Consider the following 25,694-nt stretch of genomic DNA (forward strand, 5'->3'; position numbering starts at 1 on the left):
GGCTCCGTGTCCTCCAGCAACGCCTTATGCTCCAGCCTGGCGTACTCCCCGTCATACTTGCGACTACTGCAGGATCCGCGGTCATGTCTCACGCGTCTGTCGCCGGCGACAGCAAGATGAACGACGCGGTTATGCTGCTTTCGAACGTGCACCTGTGCGCCAGCCTGATACTTCCACCTCGCCGTTCTCCCAAATTTACCGTTGCTCCCCCTCGCCTCCAAACTCTCAGGATATCACTCGGGCCTCCCGTTCTACTCGCCGCCGCTCCCCTTCACCTTTTCGCCGCTCATCACCTCTTCGACCCGCCTAACAGCCCTTCGCTCCTAGCCCGGAAAACTAAACGAAGCAGGTTTTGGAGGGAATGCTGCTTGCCGTGCGAACTCCAAAATTCTTCCTGACCGCCCGTCGAATATGTTGACAGTGTGTGTTGAAGGGGTGTGGACTCAAGCTCTCATAGACACGGGTGCCGCTTTCTCCGTCATTCACCTTGCCCTGTGTTCCCGCCTGCGCAAAGTCACAACTCCATACAGCGGTTCGCCTCTCCGTGGAGCCAACGGCACGCTCATCTACTCCACTGGCCAATGCACTGTGCGTGTTTTCATCGCTAACCAGCGCTATCATATTGAATTCATTATCCTCCCATCCTGCGTTCATCCGATAATCCTGGGGTAGGACTTTGTCGTCGTCTTCTGCCCTCATCTCTTGCAACGGCTGCCTCATCCACATAGCAGATCCAGAATTGGCACCCTGGTCTGACTGTTCGCCACCACGTGTGGTCACTGCTGTGGACTTCGCCCTGCCCCTTGGCCGTGAACAGCTCATCCTTTGCAACTTTATACATCGCTTTTGAGGGCGATGCCTTAGTCATGCCTTCGCCACGCTGGACCTCCCAAGGCATCGCTGTTGCCTCTTGCCTCACATCTTTCTTCCGTGGTTGCGCGGTCATCACGGCGCTGAACACTACCAGCCAGTCCATGTTACTACCCAAAGGCGCTACTATTGGTTTCCTGTTTGAAGGTAAACCTGTCCCTCTCGACACCGACCCGATTTCATGTGCTGTGCTACCAGCTGATACTCCCGCTCCGTGTTCTTCCTCTGCGCTCGCAGCCGCCATCAGCGCTGACCTTACGTCTGAGCAGTCGACAGCCTTACTAGAAGTTCTTATGACCCACCAGAACTCCTTTGATGTGTGCACGTCCGCTTTAGGCCAGACTTCTGTAACGTCCCCTCGCATAGAGACGGACGGCTCAGCTATTCTACGGCGCCGTCCGTACCGCGTTTCCGCATCTGAGCGCAAGATCATTGAGGACCAGGTTGCAGACATGCTTTCGCGCCACATCATTCGACCATCTACAAGCTCCTGGTCATCTCCTGTCGTTCTCGCCCGTAAAAAAGATGGCTCAATTCGTTTCTGCGTCGATTACTGTGCCCTTAACAAGATAACCCATAAAGATGTCTACCCGCTCCCTCGCATCGACGACGCGTTGGACTGCCTCCAAGGCGCTGAGTACTTTTCAAGCCTCGACCTCCGCTCGGGCTATTGGCAAATCCCCATGCACGAATCAGACAAGGAGAAGACCGCATTTGTTACCCCGGACGGTCTTTACGAATTCAATGTGATGCCTTTCGGACTGTGCAATGCCCCGGCCACATTTGAGCGCATGATTGACACCGTGCTACTGGGCATGAAATGAAAGACCTGTCTTTCCTATCTGGACGACATTATCATCTTTTCGTCCGACTTCTCCCAGCACTTGCACCGTCCCAACGCAGTTCTCACGTGCCTTGCGAAAGCCGGTCTTCAATTAAATACCAAAATGTACCACTTTGCCAGCAAAAGCATAAAAGTACTCGGTCACATCGTTAGTAAGGCCGGAATTCGACCTGATGCTGAAAAAATTGCCGCTGTCCTCAGTTGTCCTCGCCCCCAGCGCCTGAATGAACTTCGCAGCTTCCTGGGCTTAGCGTCCTACTTCCGCCGTTTCATACGTAATTTTGCATCCAAAGCGTCCCCCATACATAAACTATTGACTTCTGAGACGCTTTCTGTGGTCCACTGAATGCGAAGAGGCCTTCCAAGCCCTCAAGCAGGCGCTCACTTCAACGCCTGTGCTTCGCCATTTTGATGAGGCAGCCCCCACCATTCTCCATACCGACGCCAGTGGACAAGGCCTTGGCGCTGTTCTCTTACAACGCAACGATGCCAACCAAGAGCAGGCTGTAGCGTACGCCAGCCGTTCTCTTAATACAGCGGAGCGTAACTACACCATAACAGAGCAAGAGTGTCTCGCCGTTGTTTGGGCAATCCAGAAATTTCGCCCCTAATTGTACGGCCATCCCTTCACCATTGTTACCGATCATCACGCGCTCTGTTGGCTGTCGGCACTGAAGAACTTGTCCGGCCGTTTGGGTCGCTGGGGGCTACGTCTTCAGGAGTACACCTTCACTATCACCTACAAATCCGAGAGAAAACACCTCGACGCTGACGCCCTGTCTCGATGCCCGTTACCTGACTCCCGGACTCACGCTGCGGCCCCCTAAACAACGTGCCCTTCACCTCAGGCGTCCGACCTCCTTATGGATTGTATACCCATTGTTGTTACACCAGTCGAAGTCCACGCCGATTTGCCCTCCCATCAGCTGGCTGATCCATTCGGCCGCACTATCATCGATCGTCTCCGAGGCCAATCAGTGGCACCCAACAGTCGCTCGCGACGCCAGCTTCGCCAGTTCAGATTTCAGCACGGCACACTCTACCGCTACACCTACCACCCTAGGGGTCACCGGTGGGTTCCCGTTTTGCCTCGCTCCCTTCGTCTTCAAGTTTTGCAGGTTTACGACGACGACGCCTCTGCCGGTCATTTGGGTCACCTGAAGACGTATGACCGTATCAAGAGCTGATACTTCTGGCCTGGGCTCTCTACTAGCGTTGCCAAATACATATCCTCCTGTGTGCCTTGCCAGCGTCCCAAGCGGTCAACATCCGTTCCTGCCGGCCTCCTACAGCCTCTTCCTTGCCCATCCGTGCCTTTCGACACCGTCGCCATCGACTTGTTTGGTCCCTTTCCCCTTACGCCAGCTGGCCACCGTTCGGTTGTCACCGCCATTGACCACCGGACGCGGTATGCTGAAACAGCCCCGCTTCACTCCGGTGCCGCTTCTGAAGTCGCCGACTTTTTCTTGCATGCGATAGTGTTGCGCCATGGTGCTGCTCGTGTCCTGATCAGCGACCGTGGGAAGACATTTTTGTCCCATGTGCTTCAAGTGGTCCTCCGCGCCACCAACACTTTCCACAAGACATGTTGTAGCTACCATCCTCAAACCAACGGTCTCATCGAGCGCTTTCACCGTACCCTGTCTGACATGATATCTATGTACATTCGGCCTGAACATAAGAACTGGGACAACATTTTGCCCTTTGTCACCTTTGCCTACAATTCCGCAGTTCAACGCACCACTGGCTACAGCCCTTTCTTCTTGGTGTATGGCCGTGTTCCATCCTCATTGTTCGATACCGCCTTCTTTTCTGCTTCCGCATCTCCGTCTGCGTCTCTGGGCGAAGAGTTCGCTTCTCGGATGGCATATTGTCGCCACCTCGCCCGCGTCAACACCGAAGCCACTCAGCAAGACCGCTAACACCGCTATGACCTGCACCACCGTACGGTCTCCTTCCGACCCGGAGATGAGGTCCTCCTCTAGACACCCGTCCACACGCCTGGACTGTGCGCAAAGTTTCTCCAGCGTTTTATCGGACCTTATCTTGTCCAGCAAACATCTCCGGTCAACTACGCCGTTGTTCCCTCGCACCCCGTCATCGACCGCCGTCGCCGCTCTCAAGAAGTGGTTCATGTATCGCGGATGAAAATCTACACCCGTCGCCCCTCTTCTATTTAATCCGCGGCCAAGATGGCCGCTTTCCTGCCGGGGAACTATTTGTGTGAGCGCTTTGCGCGAACTTTCACCTCTTTCATCTGTATATCCCCATCATCATCATCGTCGCTTGCTTGGGCTCCGAGCACGCGTGTGCCCGGCTGTTCCCAAATAAAAAGACGCCTGTGTGTGTGGTGTGTGTGTGGTGTGTGTGCGGTGTGTGTGCGTGTGTGCGTGTGTGCGCGTGTGCGCGTGTGTGCGTGTGCGTGTGCGTATGCGTGTGTGTGTGTGTGTGTGTGTGTGTGTGTGTGTGTGCGTGTGCGTATGCGTGTGTGTGTGTGTGTGTGTGTGTGTGTGTGTGTGTGTGTGTGTGTGTGTGTGTGTGTGTGTGTGTGTGTGTGTGTGTGTGTGTGTGTGTGTGTGTGTGTGTGTGTGTGTGTGTGTGTGTGTGTGTGTGTGTGTGTGTGTGTGTGTGTGTGTGTGTGTGTGTGTGTGTTGAGCATAAGCCTCACAGCACTAAAGTTCCTCAACGCACTATCATTTGGGTCCCCGACGCTGGGGTGCAGGGAGACACTTTGAGTAGACTTCGTTGTATACAGTAGCCGGGGGAGGAAGTGGGAGGCAGAGACATCGATAGAGCCCTTTACAACACAAAAACATGCAGGAAAGATGTAGGAAGTACGAACTCCCACATGGCAACCTAAGCAATGCACAAGACTTAGGTGCCTACAAAGCAACATGTATCGAAACAGCACCATTTCTCAATTCATGGGCCATACGAGATACAAGAGCGAACGTGTCTGGTTTGGAGACTACGCTACGTTGTACCGATCAACATGATAATGCAAGCAGTGGGACAACCTAGCAGACTCGGACACGTAGGGTCAGCTAAAGCAGGTACAAGAAGAAGCCAGAGACGCAGCTGATGTCAGAGGACTCTTAGAACAAGAAATGCTAGTTTACTCACCAACCCCTTCCTAACCTACTGCCCTAAGCGCCATATGGCAGCCTAAGCTTAGAGCAAGCCACAACACTTATGTGCCTACAGAACACGTACCCAAACGGAGCACTACACCACAAGACATGACCCACACGATACAACAGCGAATCAATGTCATGCGTTTGTGCCTTTCGCGAAACTTTTCGACGTCTCAGCGAATTCATAGGCTGTGCTTACCTGCATAGGCGTATTGCCTTTCGAAATGTGTGACGAATAATATTACATTATTTCTACCACTTTCATTTTCAGTAAATATGCACATGTACAGTTTGTTAGCGTAGTGTCGGATTCGTCATTGCCTTCATTTCTTTCCCTGGTCTATTGTTTAAAGCTGAGACGGGCTGTACGAAAGCACCTGTGCCATCCTAAGCAGCGCAGACCATCGACCCAATATTGCAACAACATTGTCCCATCCTGGTCCTTTGTAGGGCAAGCTTTGCCAATAGAGTTCCAATGTTGGGGCAATTACTTGTGCTGCTTGGGATAAGGTTACTTTTCTAGCACGGAAGACAGGTACAGAACTGTTCGCACGTTTTTCTTTTTTTTATAGGAGGCAACTGTTACTTGACATCTGTGGCCGCCGAGATTCAAGCAGAGAAACAGCATCATCATAGCCAGTGAATTATTTTACATCGTTTTTACCACGCTCACAGCAGCCACCACTGCTCGAAACGAGTATGACGTGTGCTTAATTTTCTTTACAAGCTGTTTCATGCCAAGGGACACGATGTATTTTAGGACTATCAACGCGTGAAAACGCAGTTTTACGCACCCTTTATTGAAGCATTAGTTGTCTTTAAATTGATTTTCGTGGAGCAATAAATACCAAAATAACAATTGCAGTATTGCCTTGGTTGCATGTGTTCGAAATGTGTGACGAATATATTATTACATCAACTGTTATTTGCACTCTCTATCCCTCTTGTTTTCGTACGTAGACGGAGTAAGGCGATGACTGTCTGCCTGGCCTGCTGAAAAATATTATATGTGCACTCTGCGAGGCCTTACTTACCAAATAAATTTTTTCATACCACAGGCCTCTTTTGATGCATGTTCCGTAATTCTTTCGAAGACCAATTATTAATCCAACGCTGCAGACAAAAAAATATTAATGGCTTGAATCAGAACATCACACTGACGCGAATGAGATTTCAAGGCGCCTCTTTAAACAGTAAAAATGAACCAGAGAAAATTCTTACAGGCTCCTCGCATATCATTTATCAATATTCATCAACTTGCATGTGAATACTAGAAAGGAATTTTCATATGTTTCAAAAGTGATACATTCAAGAGAGCGGGTTGTAAAGATGTATGCTAGAAAAACTTTTATCGAAAGGTTCATGCCTGTTTATATGCAAACTGGACCTACTTTTTGTGAGGGGGCCGCAATTCAAAATTTTCTCCGTACCTTTCACAACTCTGCCTGCAGGCAGAGTTGTGCAAGGTAAACCTGTTGCGCGAAGCCTTTGCAATTGCAGTGGAGACCAAGAACAAAGATGAAGTAACGTTATGCCCTTAACAACACACCCTCCACGTTGTCCGTGGCCGACAAATTCTTCTGTATTATTGATAAACTGAACGAAATCGCCTCGAGAACGATGCGCACAGAACGCACTCCTTGTTCAGACAAGTGGCCCTTAAGCGCCTCTAGTAGAACCAACATCTGAAGTAGTATATGCGAAGCATTGCGACGGCCATCCTAACTGAAAGCTAACGTGTTTGCGGGCAGCGTTAAGTTGAAATAGCAGTTGCCATAAGGCACCTTTATTAGAAACGGCCCCTTTCCTTTCATTAAATTACTTCTATCTCAATAATAGTTCTTTGGAAGGCTCTGATGCGCTCACCCTTATCAAATTCTACGAAGCATTACCTCCTTCATGTAGTGATGTTTGTAGAGGTGCTTAAAGCAATCAGGTACATAAGTAAAGTGCTGGCATTGTACAGCACATGCAAACCCATGCATTGCTTCTGACCACTGGATTGACATTTGCTAATAAAGAACGACCTCAGTAAGATGAATTAACGTTATGACCGTAAAAACCATACACCACCCTCCCCCCTCAGCTCAGGAAAAAAAGGGGGAGAGCGCCTAACAGTTCGTTATACCAGCTATAGCAGCGGAGGATCAGAATCAAAATGGGAAATTTTTCCCCACCAAGTTCAAGGCAACGTATTGCTGTGCCCACCAACACATGATTAGTGGGCTAGAATGCGGTCGTTGTTTGTATGCTGAGCACAAGCTTGAACGGGGTCATCTGAACTTTCAATAGGCGAAGACTACATCTGACAGTGAGGTGCCTGAGGCCTTGTTTTCGACGTCATGTACGTGCTAACAACATTTTTAGATGAGGACAGTTGGATAACTGGCCCCTGGGATGCGGCCCCACTTTCTTTGCCGTCGCTAGGGTTTTGACAGTACCACGTACGTTTCCTTGGTTTTCTTTTCGCCGCCGCTACGCCCATTGACTGCGCTTGGTCACGTGAACAGTTTGCTGCATAACTGGTCGACACTGGCTGGCGCCTCGCATCGTGTGCGCTGGGCTCGGCCACTTCAAGCCGCACACGTCTACGTATTGCAAATTTCGCATGCGCTCTATAGCTGCGGTACGAGAGGCCAGGATGCTTGGGGTTGAGCTTTTGGCTGTAGATCTCGCCCGAAACTAGCACGGAAGACAGGTATAGAACTGTTGGCACGTTTTTCTTTTTTTTAAAGGAGGCAACTGTTACTTGAGATCTGTGGACTCTAATTGCTTTTTATTTCATTTTTCTTGCGGCATACGCACTTTTTTCTTCAGTCGCTTTCTCTGTTCCAATGCATCGAGATGAAAATATAATAGTCCTTGTGGTTGAGGCATTTTCAGTAAGTACTGTGATCGGACTGGGAGCACGGTGGCTTTACTTCTTGAATGCAGATCTAATACGCATGTGATAAGCTTTTTCCCAGCGCGTCTTCAACGTGTCCGGCTAAGGTTATTGTTATAAATGCTACTAAGCTGTCTTGTTCCATTAATACAAGAGAGATATGAACGCCCATCTTACGTTGGTATTCATTTTAAATACGTTTCTGTACGCACGCGAGTCACCGTCTGCTGACACTCCTCAAGCTCTTAGTAGCAGAGGACGCGCCCATCCTAAAGCGACCGCAGCGCCACCGCGTAGCGGCAACCGTTTTGGGTGCGCTCTGCTCCCTGGCGCACCGCCGCTGTTTTCCACCTTCCCTTATCTAAAAAAAAGGCCGCCACCGTCTGGAAGACGTTGAAGCAACGAGCGTTAGCTGTTTGGTTTACTAGACGAAGAAAGCGACGAAGAATGCGCCCGTTGGCCAGTTACACCCCCTCAAGTTGGGCCCAAACTTCGGTTTGCGGCGCGAAATAGCAAGGGTTAATATAAGTAATAGCATGTATACAATGTTTACCTGTTATTTATTTGTGCTTTTATTTTTATACCAGCACCCATAGGGTTTTCTTTGCCTTCCAAATTCAGTGCACAAACTCTCTCCGTATGGCTGCCCCTTACTGTCAGAGTATATAGCAGAACAAATGTATGCACATATGGCGGTCCCGTAACGGGACAGTTTTGGGAGTGACAATTTTTGGGAGTGAGTGAGGGGGGAAGGAATAGGAGGTCCCAACCAATTTTAATGGCCGCCATCCTGGTTTCTAGGAACCGAAACTGCCACTATTTCGTCCTGTGACGTCATTTTCATAGTTCTACCCCTATCCACCATATAGCACTGAGACGTCATCATTGGCACACGGCAGGTGGTTGTTTCTATATCGCTATTGTAGATGGCGCTACAAGTCTCTATGCGAGACATGCCGTTTTCTATTCTGCCACAGATGGCGCTGTGGTCCCAGGGTGGCAGCAGACCCCACGAAATCTCGAAACGTGATGAGTAAGAGCTAACGCTCTTAAAACGTTGCTGGTAAGCACATGTGGTATGAATTGCACATGGTATTCTCTCATTCCGATGGCCTGTATGTAGGGAGATATTGGCGTGTCACTGCTATAAAGCTATCTATTCGTGTAACGCGGCACGCAGGACCGGCGTGCGCCGGAAAAGCACAAGCCTCACGACCCACCGAGAACGGGCCGAACCGGGGTAGTGCAAATTAAGTCACAACCCCGGATCGATGCTTTTCCAACCTCACGGCACGTTAAACCGTCGGTTGCAGGCATTTTAATAAAATTAATTTTATCCTACGTGGCAAAGAAGGTCTTATTAGCAGGTGTCGCCTTTTAAGACATTTTGGGTCGTGCCGATTGGCTCGAACCCAGAAGCATCGGTTTCAAGCCAATCGGCACGAACGTCGGAAGAGCTCCAAGCGGCGCAAACTCAATCAGCTGCCAGAGCTCTACAGAGAAAGCGAGTGGTGGGCGCTCTCGAAGTGAATGCAAGTCCTGTCTCCATACTCCCGCGCTGGTTCTGCGGCTACACACAGTATGCGATATAGGCGCTTATTCGTGATGAGCAATGACAAGTGGTCAAACTTGCGACAACACCTTCCAGTACTTGCCGCGGCGATGGCCATGACAGTATGAGCTTTTTAGTTTTGTTAATATTCATCGCTTTTCCTATCTCTATGCTTTGCGCTTCGAAGACTAAGCGTTGCATTTGCTCTTCAAGGATATTTTTCGTATTCAGCTGTTTCAGCAGAAGATATGCAATAGAGAATGAGGAGCGCACTATCCCAGACCGCTACCACTATCCTAGCACGCGTTGAGCAACTGACTCGTACAGCATCCAGTTCAGCCAGTAAACACAAAAACAAAGCGAACCTACGGAGCTGAGGCCGCCCAGGTGCCTGGATATTGATGTAAGGATCATATACAACCTTGGTCCGCGAAGTTTCGAGACTGATTAATTTCTTCTCTAGAAATGATTCCCCTAAACAAATGTTGGTGCATTTATGTAGCGCCGTCTTTTCGGGCAAACCTGAGCTATTTATGTTAATTATTGTGGCAGCGGCTAGATGGCAGTACATGTAGAAAATTACGTTGTCACTAGTCGTCTGCGCATGCTACTGTGATTGAATGAGGAGAGATGGACGTCCACCTCAAGCAACGTGCAACCATAAAATTCTATGTGAAGCTTTGCAAGGCAGCCACACAGACGTATGAGGTCCTTCGTGACGCTTATGGCAACGAGACATTATCGCGGGCGCGAGTTGTCGAGTGGCACAAGAGGTTAGTTTCGGGAAAAACATCGGTGGAAGACGACACAAAGCAGGGGCGCCTTTCAACATCATGGAATCGAAAGCTGACTGCCAGACTTGGGCCGCACTTCCTCACAAAGGACCAGGACACGCGGGCATCAGTGAGCACCGATTTGCTCTCCGAGGCAGAGAAAGATGCTGCATTTGTCGACAGCATCATTGCTGAAGACAAAACATGTGTTTTCAGTGCGATCCTCAAAGAAGCAGCGCGCCGAATAGCGGTACACAGCTTCTCCGGCTTCCAGAAAAGTGCAGCGACAGACGATGCTGAGAGCTTTTTTCTATGCAAGAGGTGTCATACACCAGAAGTTCGTCCCACAAGGCAGAAGGTGGAACAGGAGTTTATATCAGTGTGCTCCAACACATGCGTGGTGCACTGCGACGCCGTCGCCCTAACATTAGGGCATCTGCACAATGGAGGCTTCTTTGCGATAACGCAGGGCCGCACAATGCTTTCAGCGTGGCAGATAGCCAAGCACAGCATTACTGTATTTCCCCATCCGCCATACTCGCTTGACCTCACCCTATGCGATTTTGCCTTATTCCTCGTGTGAAGAGAGCCCTAAAAGCTCGCCGGAAGGGGAGCTTGGAGGTCATTCAAAACGCCACGACAAAGGAGCTGACAGCCCTGCCAGAAGAAGCGTTTTCCAACAGCTTCCAAGACCTCAAAAAGCGTTGGAAGCTGTGTAAAAACTGTAAGGGAGACTTTTTCGAAGGCGTGCTGCAGAAATAATTTCAATGTTAAACGCATTTTTTTAAGGACTCAGTCTGAGAACTTTACGGACCAAGGTTTTAGTTCAGGGTGCCCAATGGGAGCAATCTAGACAAAGACTGTACCTCTAACATTACCTAAAGATATTAATAGCAAGCCCATCGACTCCTGGGTATGCGATTGATTCAGAAAACTATTTTTAAGTCAGGTTATGGTCTGGCTAACTTCCTCTATTGCACAGCATTTCAGCGTCCCTGAAACACCTCAATGCGATCATTTTAAATGCAGGAGAGCTTTGCAGCCAACGCCATAGAGTTGCAAGCACTTGATACAGTTACACCAGTACCCGAGCTTCTGTTGGAACATGGCCCGAAATTAAGCACTGCCATAAGTGACCATGTACTTCATTGAAAATGCCCCTTTGGATGTACAAAGTTCGCATTGTACCCACGATTCATCATGCTTACCTTGACTGTAAAAAATGCACCGATAAGGGCAGTGCAGTTCACTTAGGAGTTGAGAATAGTGTTTGAATGCGAAGATTACCGCGCATCGGCGCATCGCTTTACGTAACTCTTACGTTACTTCCGTAAATTGAGATTCATCGAATATAGAGCGGCGAAATGTGAAACTGAATATAGAAGACAAAGGGCAAGCATTTCGTTCGGTGCTGAGTAGCGTTGCTACTGGACACATCGCCGTGGTCAATGCTCTTTCATTTACGGTGGTTTTTAGAACCTTTAGAACCGAACCGGTATAAAGCAGGATAGACGGCATTCAGGACACCTCAGCTACAGTTAGGGAAGGCTCCTGAAGACAAGCTCCTACCACGTGCCAGCGTGCTTCTCGATAAGTGCCGTCGACTTTTCCTTGATGCATTTTCCAAGGAAGAGTGCATAGTATAATTCTATACTTAATTGCGCTTATATACAGGCAACATTGTGATATCTAAGCGTGAGTATATCAACCTGTATTGCTTTCGTAGGCAGCACGCGGTTTCCTGCTTTCAAAACGAATAAATGAAAATCTCTCAAGCCTGCGCGCGGCAAGTGCTGATAATTTGCTTACCCTTTGAATACGGATGGTGGTGCTTTTAGAATTTCGTCTGTAAAGCCTGAGATGTCAGTCCCGATGAAGATTTTGTCTTGGTTCACGTCCTTAACGCTTTTGAGGAAAGCCTGCAAGGAATTGAATTCCTTATGAGTACATTTTCTCGCCGTATTTATGCTTTGTTTCAGGGCTACTAAAGTGTCGCCAAAATACAGTACTGACATCACAACGCGCACACTGCGACTATGAGATTCATAACGCTCCGCAAACGTCATCTAGAGCTATAGTTATCGGTGAGAAAGCTTCTGTGCGCCCACTCAAATAAGGCATTGCTAAGCCGAAACACCTCCAACTGCACTGTCGCATGAGGCACAGCTTCTAGAGACTAGGAAGCCACCAGGACTGTGGAATGATGCTGCGCAGCAATAGCGAACAAGCTTTACACCACTGTGTTCCGACATTTTAGACTATGAGTGGACTTGTAAAACCGAAGGGCTAAAATCTGGTTCGCTTCGTTGTAAGAGATGATAGCGCCCTTTCTGAGTTGAAGTAAGGCTAAGGTGGAGGAGCCCACGTGTCCAAGCTACATATATGCCATCACAAAAGGCCAGCTGCGACCTAGGATAATCACACCAGATCTGATAACACAAAGTTGTGAACTTTTTTAAGGACTGAGAAAGCGGGAACAGAGCTCTGGCGCTCTAGAAATGGCGCAGTATCGTCTCGCATATCGGCGAGACACAGCCCGTTCCGCGTTGTACATTGTACAACGCGGAACGGGCTGTGTTATTCGGATCCCTCAAGAAGGCAGGAGTTCCTCACAGTTCTCTTCAGGACATTGTTTTCCCGCGCGGGAGCCAGTCGAGTAGAAGGGATGCTTCTCACCTTCTTCTACTTTACCTGCAGGACACGGATTTGGCCTCCACATGGTGACCTCAGGAGTGTCTATTTGGGTTTTTGCGGTCAGTGTTTCTGTGATTTCTATTTAAGTGTCGCTACGGTGGAGGAATTGCCGGCAGCAACTGCAAGGCTAATCCCACCGGTAGCTTACAACCACTTAACTCAACTCAACTCGCATATCGGCGGTCACCCGAACCGCGCCGTCAGAGAAAGGATAAAGAAGGAATGAGCTTACAACCACTCAACTCAACTCAACTCGCATATCGGCGGTCACCCGAACCGCGCCGTCAGAGAAAGGATAAAGAAGGAATGAGAGAAGGAACAAAGAAAGAGGTGCCGTAGTGGAGGGCTCCGGAATAGTTTAGATCGCCTGGGGATATTGCCGTGAATATTTGCAGTGTTTGTTCGTTCTTCAACTTGGCCGCCACATCACTTATCGCTTTGCTTGCAACGCAAGACGCGACTAGATTTATCGCGATTGATCGCAGGCAGGCAGAGCTGATTCTACTTTGTCCCGGAATGTTCTAGTAACTTTTCACGCTTTATCTCGAAAGTTCGCTATCAGCTTTAAATTAAGCACGGCCAACAGCGGGGGGCATTCTGTTCGGCGACCGCCGAGCACGCTTGTCCCTTCGCCGCCGCCGAGTGATTCAGTCCATTGTGGGCGCAAGTCGACCGAATAACGTTTTCTTTTGGAAAACCTTTCGTCCGTTTTCATCGCTTCTTCGACTGCCGTCCCCACTACGTGAATGTATTGAACATGCACTAGCATCTCGCAGCACTGGGGCGTAATAGCGTTTCGCCTCCATCGAAACATGGGGAAATAAGCGTTGATAAGTGTCTGTAATCGCACACTGGGTATCGATCTATTTTAATCCAGCTTCCGTGTAATGCATGAGAACACTTCCACAGAACTAACCACTGAGACAATGTTTGGCGATGGACTGCTGTCTACATAGGTTTGGTTAATGTCGATAGGGTTGAACGTCCCAAAGCGGCTCAGGCTATTACGAGCGCCTTATTGGAGGGCTTAGAATAATGTTGGCCACCTGTGATTCTTCACCGTGAAGTGACATCGCATAGTAGCCTCCTACCATTTCGCCTTCATTGAAATCTCGCCTCCTAGACAGGGGCCGAACTCGCGTCTTCCAGATCAGCAGGCCGAGCACCATAAACATTGAGCCAACGCGGTGGCTCCGAGGACGAAGTAAATCGCGGAATTACATACTTTTTAGTGAGACCTACACTAGGCTAGGAGTCGAGCATTTCGCGGTACATGGGAGAAGCCAGTTGTGAGCATGCGCCGTTACCATGGCAACCGGATAGGAGCAAGACACGCCAAGCGCTTCGCCGTCGTCGCGGACGCGCGCCCGCTCCACCGTTGAGCCGAGTGTGACGTCACTCGGATGAGCAGTTGTGCGCATTGCGCCGATGCCATGGTAACCGACACACCCCACAGTTGCGTCATGTTCTGCGTCGCCGTTTCGCCGCACACCACTCTATCACCCTAACCACGCTTCCCATGCGCAGCATCGCGTATAAAAGGCAGAGATGTAGTGGGCGCCTGTATCACAACGTTTGACTTTTGACACGCATGCAGAGGAGGACAGTCCAACCGCTGCTAAAAGGCGGTATAGACAAGAGAAGATTAACTTATCCGATTTTAAGGTTATCGCCTGGCAGTTGGCTTTAACCAAATAAGAACGCGGGAGCATCTCCCTTCGATCGCCGTGAATAATTGTGAAACGTGAAACCTGTTCTGTTCGGCTTCTATAAAGCGGCATAATCATCTAGAGTCTAAGTGGCACCGGGAACATCTGCAAAAAGGATTGATGTGGTTGCCGCTCTACGTGGCACGTGTATGAAATTAAATTTTGACTAATTTAGCTTCGGACCCTCATGTCCACTACACAACGGGGAACTACTACAGGCCTTTTATACCAAAGAGACTACTAAATCTTTTACCTCCGCGGTCATGCAGATTTTGTAGCAGCACGGCTACCTATACTCATACAGGAATTATGATGCATTACTCCTCACAAAACACGAAGGTAACCCGTCCAAAACAGGCCTAGCCTTAGCTCGTCTGCATGGTATCGCTGTGAAAACTGCCGGCCTTCGCTGTAATGTCTAGGCTCGATATTGGCCACTTAAGAAAAGTGACGCATCTACATTAGCGCTTTTTATGCCCTGCTTCAGCTTTAAAAACGTTGAGCTTAATTCCAACGTAGCGAGCCAAGGAAACAAAAATGAAAAAAATGTGCCACCACCATCTGGAAGACGTTGAAGTAATGACCATTAGTTGTTTGGTAGCGCCATCTATCGTCCCCAGGTTGTCAAAATTATTAAGGAGCCAGCCACTACGTCACCTCTTCCGTTCTTCTCTCAGTACCTCATTTATCCATTCTCTTATGGCGCGGTTGAGGGGTCCACTGAGATATAAAAGCCAATTTGTATTGGACGGGTGCCCGCCGAGATTTGAGACATACTGCGCCACTTCCCGAAAAACCAATTAATTGAAGGGCCGTTTTAAGAGCGTCAGCAGTTATTCATCGCGTTTCTCGATTTATTGAGGTCAGCTACCACCTCCCATTGGCATGAAATTTCCATTCTCAGAAATTCAAGATAGCGACCGCCATTGTAAATCGATATATCAACCCAATTGGTGATTGATTGGTGACATCACTACTATATCAAATTTGTGACTGGTGACATTTTGTGACGTCATAATTATCTAGGCACGTGGCTGTTTAACCACATAGAAACTAAATAGTTAACAAGGTCATGAAAGTAACTAGGTATTTAGAATCCTTTAGATGAGTAGAACGCGTTAGACACAAAATTTAACCAAGGAAGTTAATATTTAGTCATGGGTAGGCGTATATTTAATTGCCTATTCGCTAATGTCATGATATAACAAATTCAATATTCGTCACGGCCTCGTAGAGTAGAACATGTTAGACATCAATATCGCATAATAGGGTAGTAATTTGTTAGGGTTAGGCTTAACATGGTGGCCATGATATCAGCATTCGGCAGCTCACAATTTCATACCTCATGACCACCGGCCACCTACCTCCTTGAAGAAAGGAAAAAAGTTGAGCCGCCACCTTCTGGAAAAAGTTAAGTAACGAGCGTTAGTTGTTTGGTAGCGCAATCTATCCCCCATGCACGTGATTACGCTACTACGTGGAGCGGGCGCCTATCGCCTTGGGAGGTGACGTCACGGACGCCATGTTAAGCCAAAGCATAACTAAACATTAACCTAATTGTTTGACTTTGGTGTCGAAACATATTCTACCCATCAAACGAGTTACGAATATGCCATTAGTTACATGAAGGCGTCATCGGTTAATTAAAAAAAATTTAACCCTGACCTAACGTGTTCTACTCGTCTATGGTTTCTAAATATCTAATTCTTTTTATGATGACCTCATTAAAACATAGTTATAGGAAATTAAACATAGTAACGTGACTAGTTAACTATGACGTCACAAAACCAGTGAATCACCAATTCGGTATACTAAAGACGTAACAAACCAATCACTAATTAGGTGGCTATATCGATTTACTATGGGGGCCGCCATCGTGAATTCTTTGGACTTCGAAAATTTTACGCCAAAGGAAGGGGTTAGCAGACCTGAATACATAGAGAAACGTGATTATAATTATAATTCGTTTTTGGGAAAAGAAAATGGCGCAGTATCTGTCTCATATATCATTGGACACCTGAACCGCTCCGTAAGGGAAGGGATAAAGGAGGGAGTGAAAGAAGAAAGGAAGAAGAGGTGCAGCAGTGGAGGGCTCCGGAATAATTTCGACCACCCGGGGATCTTTAACGTGCACTGACATCGCACAGCACATGAGTGCCTTAACGTTTTTCCTCCATAAAAACGCAGCCGCCGCGGTCAGGTTCGAACCGGGGAACTCCGGATCAGAAGTCGAGCGCCCTAACCTCTGAGCCACCGCGGCGGGTCGAAACGTTATGAATAAGAGCGTTAGATGGCCCGCCAATAAATTGGCTTTTTCTTGGGGGGGGGGGGGGGGGAGGAAGCGGCGCAGTATGTTTCAAATCTCGGTGGATGAAAAAGTTTTTGGGGAAAATAAATGGAGCCGCCGCGGTGGCTGAGTGGTTAGCGTGCTCGGCTACATATTCCGAGTTCCCGGGTTCGAACCCGGCCGTGGTGGCATCGTTTTTATGAAGGGAAAACGCTGAGGCGCCCTTGTGCAGTGCGATGTCAGTGCACGTTTAAGATCCACGGGTGGTGGAAATTATTCCGGAGCCCTCCACTACGGCATCTCTTACTTCCTTTGTTCTTTCACTCCCTTCTTCATCCCTTCCTTTACGGCGCGGTTCAGGTGTCCAACGATATATGAGACAGATACTGTGTCATTTCCTTTCCCCAGAAAACCAAACAAATTAAACGGCGCAGTATCCTGTCTCGCATATCGGCGCACACTTGAACCGCGGTGTAAGGGGAGAGATAAAAGAAAGATTGCGAGAAGCGAAAGCAGAGGTGCCCTAGTGGAAGGCTCCGCAATAATTTCGACCACCTGGGCACCTTTAACGTGCTCTGACAGCGCACAGCACACAGACGCCTTTTACCTTTCCCCTTCATTGAAACGCGGCCGCTACGTCCGGGTTCGGACCCGAGTACTCCGAATCAGTAGCCGGGCGCTTTAACCACTGAACCACCCCGTCGGGTTACTCTGAACAGTTGAGAAGTTTCACCTTAATAGGTAGAGGTCAAAGCATGAGCATAACTGGTGGTAGTTAGGTTAGACACGTGACGTCAGCTACAGCAGCGACACCAGCGGCTGTAGCGGCTATAGTGGGTTCTGCGTAAACACTCGTGCACTTTAATGCGTTCAGCAGAACGGAACGCTTGGTGCGATTTATGCGACGCCTGCCGTCGAGACCGACATTTGAACCTCGCCCGTAAGGGAAGGAAAATAAAATGAAAACAGGCTTTAAGGAAATGAAATGATGCCTGTCGCACATAGCTCACTGGGCACCCGGACAGCACCGTAAGGCAAGTGGAATGAAATTTGGTTTTAGGAAGGGAGGGAGGGGGGAATAATGCCTGTCTCGCATATCTTTGTGGACCCGCTAACCGCGCCGTAAGCAAAGGAAAATGAAAGTTGAAAAAGAAATGACGCCTGTCTCACATTGCGACATCTTCTGTCCCGAGAAAAACTATTTTCAATTTGGCTTCATGAAATTATATTCAGGGATTGCGCGTTGTTTGGAACCGGATTTGGTTCCATATCTCCGCACAAAACGAGATATAATACAGTCTTAAATATCACCGAAGCTATATTAAATATATCCTATCTTGTGTGATCGCCTTTAAGGTCGTTTCGAAGAAAGCGAAACGTTTAACAAATAAAAAATGTCATAATGGCTATGTATGGAAACAGCCAGTCACTCGACCACAAACGTAGCCAGGGTGACGACTCTTTTCTCTTTCGTCCAGGGTTACCCAGACCTAAACCGCCAGATTTTTAGAGCTGGTTTTGAAGAAATGAATAAGCGCAGTAACTGCCTCACGTTTATCGGTGGACGCCCGAATCGGTTTTGAGAAGAGGAAATGGCGTAGTAACTGCCCCACATATATCACTGGACACGCCAATCACGCAGTAAGGGGTTCGACCTCGGCTCGCTTCTATTCCAAAACCGCTTCTATTCCAAACCGAGATAGCGCAGTGAAGCTTTCGCTTTAATAGGTGTAACGTTAAGAGATCGGAAGCGGGCAGAGTGGGTGAGGGATCAAGCGTAGGCTATTTTCCAGGGCATGTATTGCGAAAGCAAGATAACCGCTGGTCCTTAAGGGCAACGGAGTGGATTCCAATAGAAGGCGAGCCTAGCAGGGGGAGACGGAACGTTATGTGTGCGAAAGAGATTAAAGAGTTTGTGGGGATGCGGTGGCCGCAGTTACTCCGCAGATTACTTTCTTCCACCCAACCTGCCCACCAGATTATTGAGAAAAGTGCCCACCATGTCAGGTTGCAGGTAAATAATGATTGGTTGATAAGTAAAAGCAACCTTGGCCGCAAGAGGACAGCCGGTAGGGACATCTGCCCTGCAGTAGGTGCAGTCAGGCTGATGTTGTCATGCCTGTGGGCCTATTATCTAGGCACCATGAAACTTGGGAAGGCTGGCATTAAGTAGTAGTCTCGCTATAACCGCCAAACACAGTTTCGCCTCGCGAATAATTAGAAAAATGTTTTAGTAGAAGTTTCAGTTTCTGCCAGCGCTAGATCTTTAGTGCATCTTAAAATCACGGTTTGCCTGCCAACCTAGGCTGCCACACACTGGTGACATCGGCATCGCCGGCAAGCACTGGCTGTTCCTGTGACCAACCACTGCGTTCAATGACGTCACAGCAATCGGGGCAAGTGTCATTAACCTCCACTTAGTAGTACTGGGAAAGTGCACAGTTTTCTTGGCAATATCCATAACAAAACTATGCTGAAAATCGCAGCGCTGTGTTTCTTGAGGTGGATAAGCTTGTGACATGACCTAATAAATCACTGCGGAAAGATTAGAGCTCCTCTTCTTGCCCAGCAGGGGGGAACGGATGAGGAATGTGATCACTTGACCATACCAAGTAGCGGCGCATTACATGGCGCCGAGTTTGCGAAAGAGCGAACCATGTTAATTATTGTATACTTACTTGCAGCATTCCCGTGATGAGTAGGTCTTTGATTGGAATATACCTGAAGCCATATCCGGCTACTCCTGGCTGGTAGTGCTGAACTTTGTTCTCCTCAAAAAAACGTGGATTTTCCTCCCATAGTTTTATAACATCAGATGTGTACGTGATCACGAACCTAGAAATGTATCTTTTCCGTAGTTCTTCATCATCATCCTGTAGACCTGAAAAGGGCACCGCAAAGAAAAGCACATTTTCCTGCCCTTTTTAGCACGAATGAGCGCTCTCAGACTGGGTCGACTTCCTGTGTGCGAAATTCGCTTCAAAGAAAAAATGAACAACTTTTGCGAACCACTTTGAGCATTACGTTGTGAAACTACACATGTCAAACCCATTTTTACTTTCGGTTGGGCATATTGCAAGTTTAATGTGCCATTTTAGCGCAACGCGTATATCGCCAAAACCAGATATTCAGTATATTTGCTCTTGCGTCCTGCCACGAGCAGTTTCCTGTTGTGTCCGACCGTGTTTCACGCGAATCGTAAGCTGTATGAATGAAAAAAAAAACTTTCGACAGTACTACTGGCCCCTTTGTTCAGAGAGTCGGATATCACCGTCGGCGTTGAGAGCGAAAAGGTCACGTGATTTAGCTCACGTGACCATACGTTGTCTTCCCAACCTGCCCACCAGATTATTGAGCAAAGTGCCCACCATGACAGGTTGCAGGTAAATAATGATTGGTTGGTAAGTAAAAGCAACCTTGGCCGCGCGAGGACTGCCGGTGCGGACATCTGACATCGCAGGGCGGTGGCACATCTCTTAACCTCTGCACCACAGAGATACAAGCAGGACTCGCAGGACACCGACATGACATGACTCAGTACTGAATAAACTGAATATCAGGTTGTCGAAAAATATTCGCTTTGCACTAAAATGGCACATTAACGTAGAGTGCAGAATTACCTTCCGCATATATGACGATTAACCCACCATGCTCTCGCTTCATGCCCTTAAAGAGGAGCTTCTAACCGCATCAGTCAGAAAATAAAAATAGACTGGAACATCGGTCTTCATTAGAAAACCATTACTGCAAAGAAAGAAAGGGATTGATCGTGCTTTTCGCGCCCAACCTTGTACAACCACTACAGCTATTTTAAAGACAGAGCAACCTGTGGTATTCGCTTACGACCGCTAAACTATTTTTTCTTCAATTTCTTTTTTTTTTTTGATGCCGTTTTGTTCAACAAAGCGATGGATGTGGCGTGTAAGTTAGCTTTAGGTAACGTGAGGCAGAAGGTGTGGAAACCTGTTTGCCCCTCCATTTCGACGCGGCCCATCTGATACGTCAGCTGTCAGGACAGCAGCGGTTGAGCGAGGAGAGAAGTCGCCCTAATGGGGGAAAGGAAACGGTTACGGGACCGCCACCTCGTAGGTTACGCGGAATTCTGCGGGACCGGACAGAGTCTCTTCGGGATCCGGCCAGCGCGCTCTCGGAACCTTCCCCGGCAAATGCTAGGGAATGGCTCTGCCCCAAGAATGTGGCGCGCACGGGAAAACCCGGCCGCCATTGTCGGCACATACAAATGTACGCTGCCGGTACTTCGGAAGTCGCGCCACTGCCCCAGCCGGTAAGTGGGAAGTCCTTCTTACGTAGCCTTCTATTTCCGAGGAATGCCTCGTTGATGTTTTGTAGCTAGCTGGCCAGCTCTGTGTATTAATCGCAACTGTAATAAATAGCATATTAGTGTTAACGTTTTGTCATTCCTCCCCTTTGTCCCTTGAGCACGAACCCCTCCGCGGTTTAGCGAGCGGGAACGCTGCATCAGCGGAGTGGGAGTACAGGGTGGGCGGAAGGGTTTGTCCCCCCGGTAATTCCACAATGGCGTCCCAACGTGTGTCACGAGGGACGACAGTTAGGTCGGTTCGTGGAAATGCTGTGCATGCTACGGTTTTGATGAGCACTTTATCGGTACACCTTTGGAAGGTGAACCTACGAGGTCCACACATAAAGAGAGAGATCTAGGTGTCCACGGAGAACAGCAAGCCAGAGGCGAGTGAATGCGGAAGCCTGAAGGGGGGCCCGATTTTTCTTGTACATAGCTGTAAATATTATCTGTTCCGTCTCTTTGGCTCTGGGAGCCGGGTGCCGTAATCAATTGATTAGGATTGCAGTCGTTATTGCAGGAAAAGCACCGGGGCGCTGCGACACCGAGAGAAGTATGGTTCCTGGATGCCCGCTCGCCTCCGCTTTGGCGCTGGCCCATCTAAGGCACCCTAGCGAGAAGCGGTAGGCGCCGTTCGAGTTAGGGTCACCTTGACAGAAACGTATCTCCTCGTGGCGTCGTTGTTCTAGCTGTTGTCCTTGGCCCTTTGTTGGTACCGGCAAGTGTCAGAGCGAATAGGCCTAAGGCTCTTCGGGAGCTGTCTGTCGCTTTTGTGAGGACATAGTCGTACCGTGGCACAAGCACGCGCAAACGGGCTTGCTTGTTGAATATTTAACCTCGCTAGAGCCGAGAAGTCTCGCTCAATTATAGAACGCTTACTTTGTTCAAACCAACTTCGTATTTTTTTAGGGCTGCCAAGCGAATTGATAATTTCGCGGAGCCAGAGACGCTAATGCAATTCAAGTAAGCTTAACATCACCATGCCGGAAAGCGAACCGCGAATGTGCTTCGATCTAAGAGAGCCAGCCACGTTCAAATGAACCAAGCGTTTGGGCGGGGCCGGATAGGTTTGTTTGGCACTTGCATGGCTCCGGATCTTACCAAATGGTGAGTTTGTGCGGTCTCCATTGTTTTTGATTCAAACTTTTGGAGAGCCTAGGAAGGATATCGGAGTTCAAGAGAAGCTGCCCCGACATGCTGTCTATTGTATTGGTCCCTGCCTGCTGCCTTGCGGCCGTGAGTCATCGAGCTGCGGAGTCTCCGGCAAGCAGTTTGCAGCGGCTACGAGAGCGGGGGGCGAGGCATCCCCCCTACCTTCCAACAAAGGCTCGTCGGCGCGAACACCCTCCAGGCACGCTAATTTTGGATGCCTGCCGCGGGACAAGGACGAGTGCCCGGTGACCGTGCTGCTCGTCGGATGACCCCGGCACCTCGCCGTTGGCCGTTCGTCGTTGGCCTCCATTGATGAGTTCAATCGTAGGCCAACATTTAAGGATGGAAGGATGTGGAAACCTGTTTCCCCCTCCATTTCGACGCGGCCCATCTGCATCGTCGGCTGTCAGGAGAGCAACGGTTGGGCGAGGAGGGAAGTCTTCCTCATGGGGGAACAGGAACGGCGACGGGAGCGCCACCTAGTAGGTTACGCGAAATTCTGCGGGACCGGAGAGTCTCTTCGGGATCCAGCCAGGATCGTAAGTGGTTGCAGCCGCACGCTCTCGTCACCTTCCGCTGCAGGCGCACGGGGATCCGTTGTGCCTTGCCGCTGGACTTCTGGTTCCAGGCAGCGAAGCGCTCGAAGCATATGCGCGCTCTCGGCACCTTCCCCCCAAATGCTAGGGATTGGCCTTGCCCCAAGAATGCGGCGCGCACGGGAAAACCCGGCTGCCATAGTCGGCGCATACAAATGTTCGCCGCTGATACCCCTGAAGTCGCGCCCCTGCCCCAGCCTATAAGTCGGAAATCCTTACGTAGCCTTTTATTTCCGAGGAATGCCTCGTTGATGGTTTGTAGCTAGCTGGCCCGCTCCGTGTATTGATTGCAAGTGTAATAAATAGCACTTTGCTCGCCGGCACGGCTCATAAGGAAATATGACTGCGCATTCCCATTATTTTCTCCTCCCTACCCTACCTCCTCCCCCCTCAGTGCGACCTACTAACCTAATAATTGGTTTTGGGGGAAAGGAAATGGCGCAGTATCTGTCTCATATATCGTTGGACACCTGAACCGCGCCGTAAGGGAAGGGATAAAGGAGGGAGTGAAAGAAGAAAGGAAGAGAGGTGCGTAGTGGAGGGCTCCGGAATAATTTCGACCACCTGGGGATCTTTAACGTGCACTGACATCGCACAGCACACGGGCGCCTTGCCGTTTTTCCTCCATAAAAACGCAGCCGCCGCGGTCGGATTCGAACCCGGGAACTCCGGATCAGTAGTCGAGCGCCCTAACCACTGAGCCACCGCGGCGGGGTAACTACTAACCTAAGAATCTTAATTAAACATGACCGCGCGCGCCGTTGATTTTTCTAGAAAGCCTGGTTAATTTTTACTCATTGTAAGATGGAGAGCGCGTAGCCTTGAGCGTGCAGAGTGATGCCACCGGCCCTTCGCTCGCGCGCCGGCGGTGGCGCATGGCCAGAAAGACCTTGACGGTTGTCGAAACCGACCTACGGGCCTGACCAGTGAGGAATGCGCCCGGCGCAAGAAGAAAATTGATATGTTTATATGTGCTTGCCTCCCTTGGCGCGAAAAACGAACAGACGCGGAGCGCGCCTCTAAATTAAGGGCGTTGACTGCCGTCTAGCCCGAGCCACCGTGCATGCTTCAGAGAAGCGCGCCCGCTCGGCTCCCGGGACCACAACACTCGCCCAGCCATTGGCCAGCGAGGCTGCGTGCGCCAACCTGCCGGACCACTCCATCGTGTTGCTCAAGTCGTTGGACTGTCGCAGTGCCCTGTGAACAAATTGCAATTTGTCTATCTTTCACGAGTTGCATTGAATCCTCTGTGTGGTACCTTTGCTGTATAAAATTTAATTTTGTTTGAGAACCTTTAGCTCCGAACCATTTTCTGGCTTGCGACCGGCGAAAGCTGGGTACCAAACGACCACCCCCTTGTCACTTGGTAGCTAATCTCCGGCTGAGCTTGCCACACTGAGTCGAGGACATCTCCTTTGAGACTGGAGCCTCTATCCTCACCCGTTCTAAGGGTGTCTGGGAATGCACGCAAAAGTGCGCGAAAAGGTTTCAGGGTTCATATTTCAGTTTTGGGGGTTTATGTGACCTTGTCTTTAACCGCCATTCTTAGCTTTAGTTCGGTTTACGAATCTCAAACAGCCTGACATTCAGCAGTTGTAGTCATTATCACTTGGTGGTTCATGTATTTTCAATTGGATCGCATCATTTTAAAACCGAAAACATGCTATAAATTCAGGTGTCTACAGTCCGTTGGGCAACTAAAAACAATAGCGAGAGCAAAAAGCAAGTGTTTGATCAAATAGCCCTCCTGGGCACCCTCGTCAGATACTTACTCATATAAAGCCTGCCATTCTTATCCATCGCAGTTGGGACTATGATCTTCAAGCAAAGCTCTAGAATCGCCGCAGTGGTGACATAAATCCTTACATGGCCTTGAATGAAACAGTTAACAACCGCTGAAAAAAAAATATTTTATACAGTGTACGCTTAGGAAGACATGAAGAATGGTATGTACTGGTTCACTGATTTTGGCACACTCATGAGGAGCGTTAAAGCTGGAACTGGCTTTCTTTTAGGACCTGTCGTGCTTTAAACGCAGTGGATATGCCACTTTTTGATCACGGTCAAAAATTACCAGTCAGCATGAATTTGATTGCTGTACAAGAGTGCGGGACCACCTAATCCTTTTATTTCAAAGTCATCAGACCTGAAAACGCGGAATTACTGTACTCGATTCCATACTTCCTATAGAACACTGACATTTATCCGCGCAAATGTCACCTGTTTCAAAGGTTCGTCGTTGAAAACTGTGGAATCGTTCTAGCATAGATGCGAAAACAAAACTTGTGAAACAGATTGTGCGCCCTGTGTAAATTCGAGAAGTTCAGGAACTACACAATACGTCTGATCGGTGATCGTAGTGTGCCTTTGATTTGAATTTTGATACTTAGCTTGTTTAATAAAGTCAAATATTAAAAAGCTGATTTCGTTCACTTTTGTGACTGGCTAGCGGAGTAATACTGTACGCCGAGGACCGTGGCCCAGTGTTAAGAACTGCTGTTTTTTTTAAGTTGTATCCTACTATAGTTGAAAAATGAGCTTCTCTAAGAGATAAATGTTCTCGTTTGACTTTTACGACATGCAAACTCATGAAAAAATGAAGTGGCGAACCGACATCTGGTAACGACTTACGTACGAAGAGAGATTTACATGGACGCGCTGAATTAGCCAGGAACAACGAAGTTCGACGAAGGAAGAAGAAAAACCTATAGCCCCTGCATTGCATAACACTTGCAATGTGCCGCATAATGCAATTCGGCCACGTGACGGCTTCACTAAAGGTGTGTAGTGTGGCTTAACTCCGTCCGTCAGAACGGTACCGAATCGATGCCGCAATCGGGTCGATGCGAAGCAGGAGTGGTACAGCCACGTCCTGGTG

At 48.9% G+C, this 25,694-nt stretch overlaps 1 protein-coding gene across 1 annotated transcript in view; it reads right to left on the reverse strand.

The window, feature by feature from the left end:
- Nucleotides 1-25,694, reverse strand: part of LOC144107007 (uncharacterized) — an 88,183-nt gene that overhangs the window by 23,598 nt on the left and 38,891 nt on the right. Inside the window, exons 9-12 of the mRNA XM_077639979.1 lie at nucleotides 24,589-24,711; nucleotides 19,426-19,628; nucleotides 11,867-11,976; nucleotides 5,883-5,961 (exon numbers count right to left, since the gene is read on the reverse strand). Of these exons, the coding sequence (XP_077496105.1) occupies nucleotides 5,883-5,961; nucleotides 11,867-11,976; nucleotides 19,426-19,628; nucleotides 24,589-24,711 (515 nt within the window). The remainder of the gene's footprint in view (nucleotides 1-5,882; nucleotides 5,962-11,866; nucleotides 11,977-19,425; nucleotides 19,629-24,588; nucleotides 24,712-25,694) is intronic.

Source organism: Amblyomma americanum, chromosome 10, assembly GCF_052857255.1.
Source record: "Amblyomma americanum isolate KBUSLIRL-KWMA chromosome 10, ASM5285725v1, whole genome shotgun sequence".
NCBI lineage: Eukaryota > Metazoa > Arthropoda > Arachnida > Ixodida > Ixodidae > Amblyomma > Amblyomma americanum.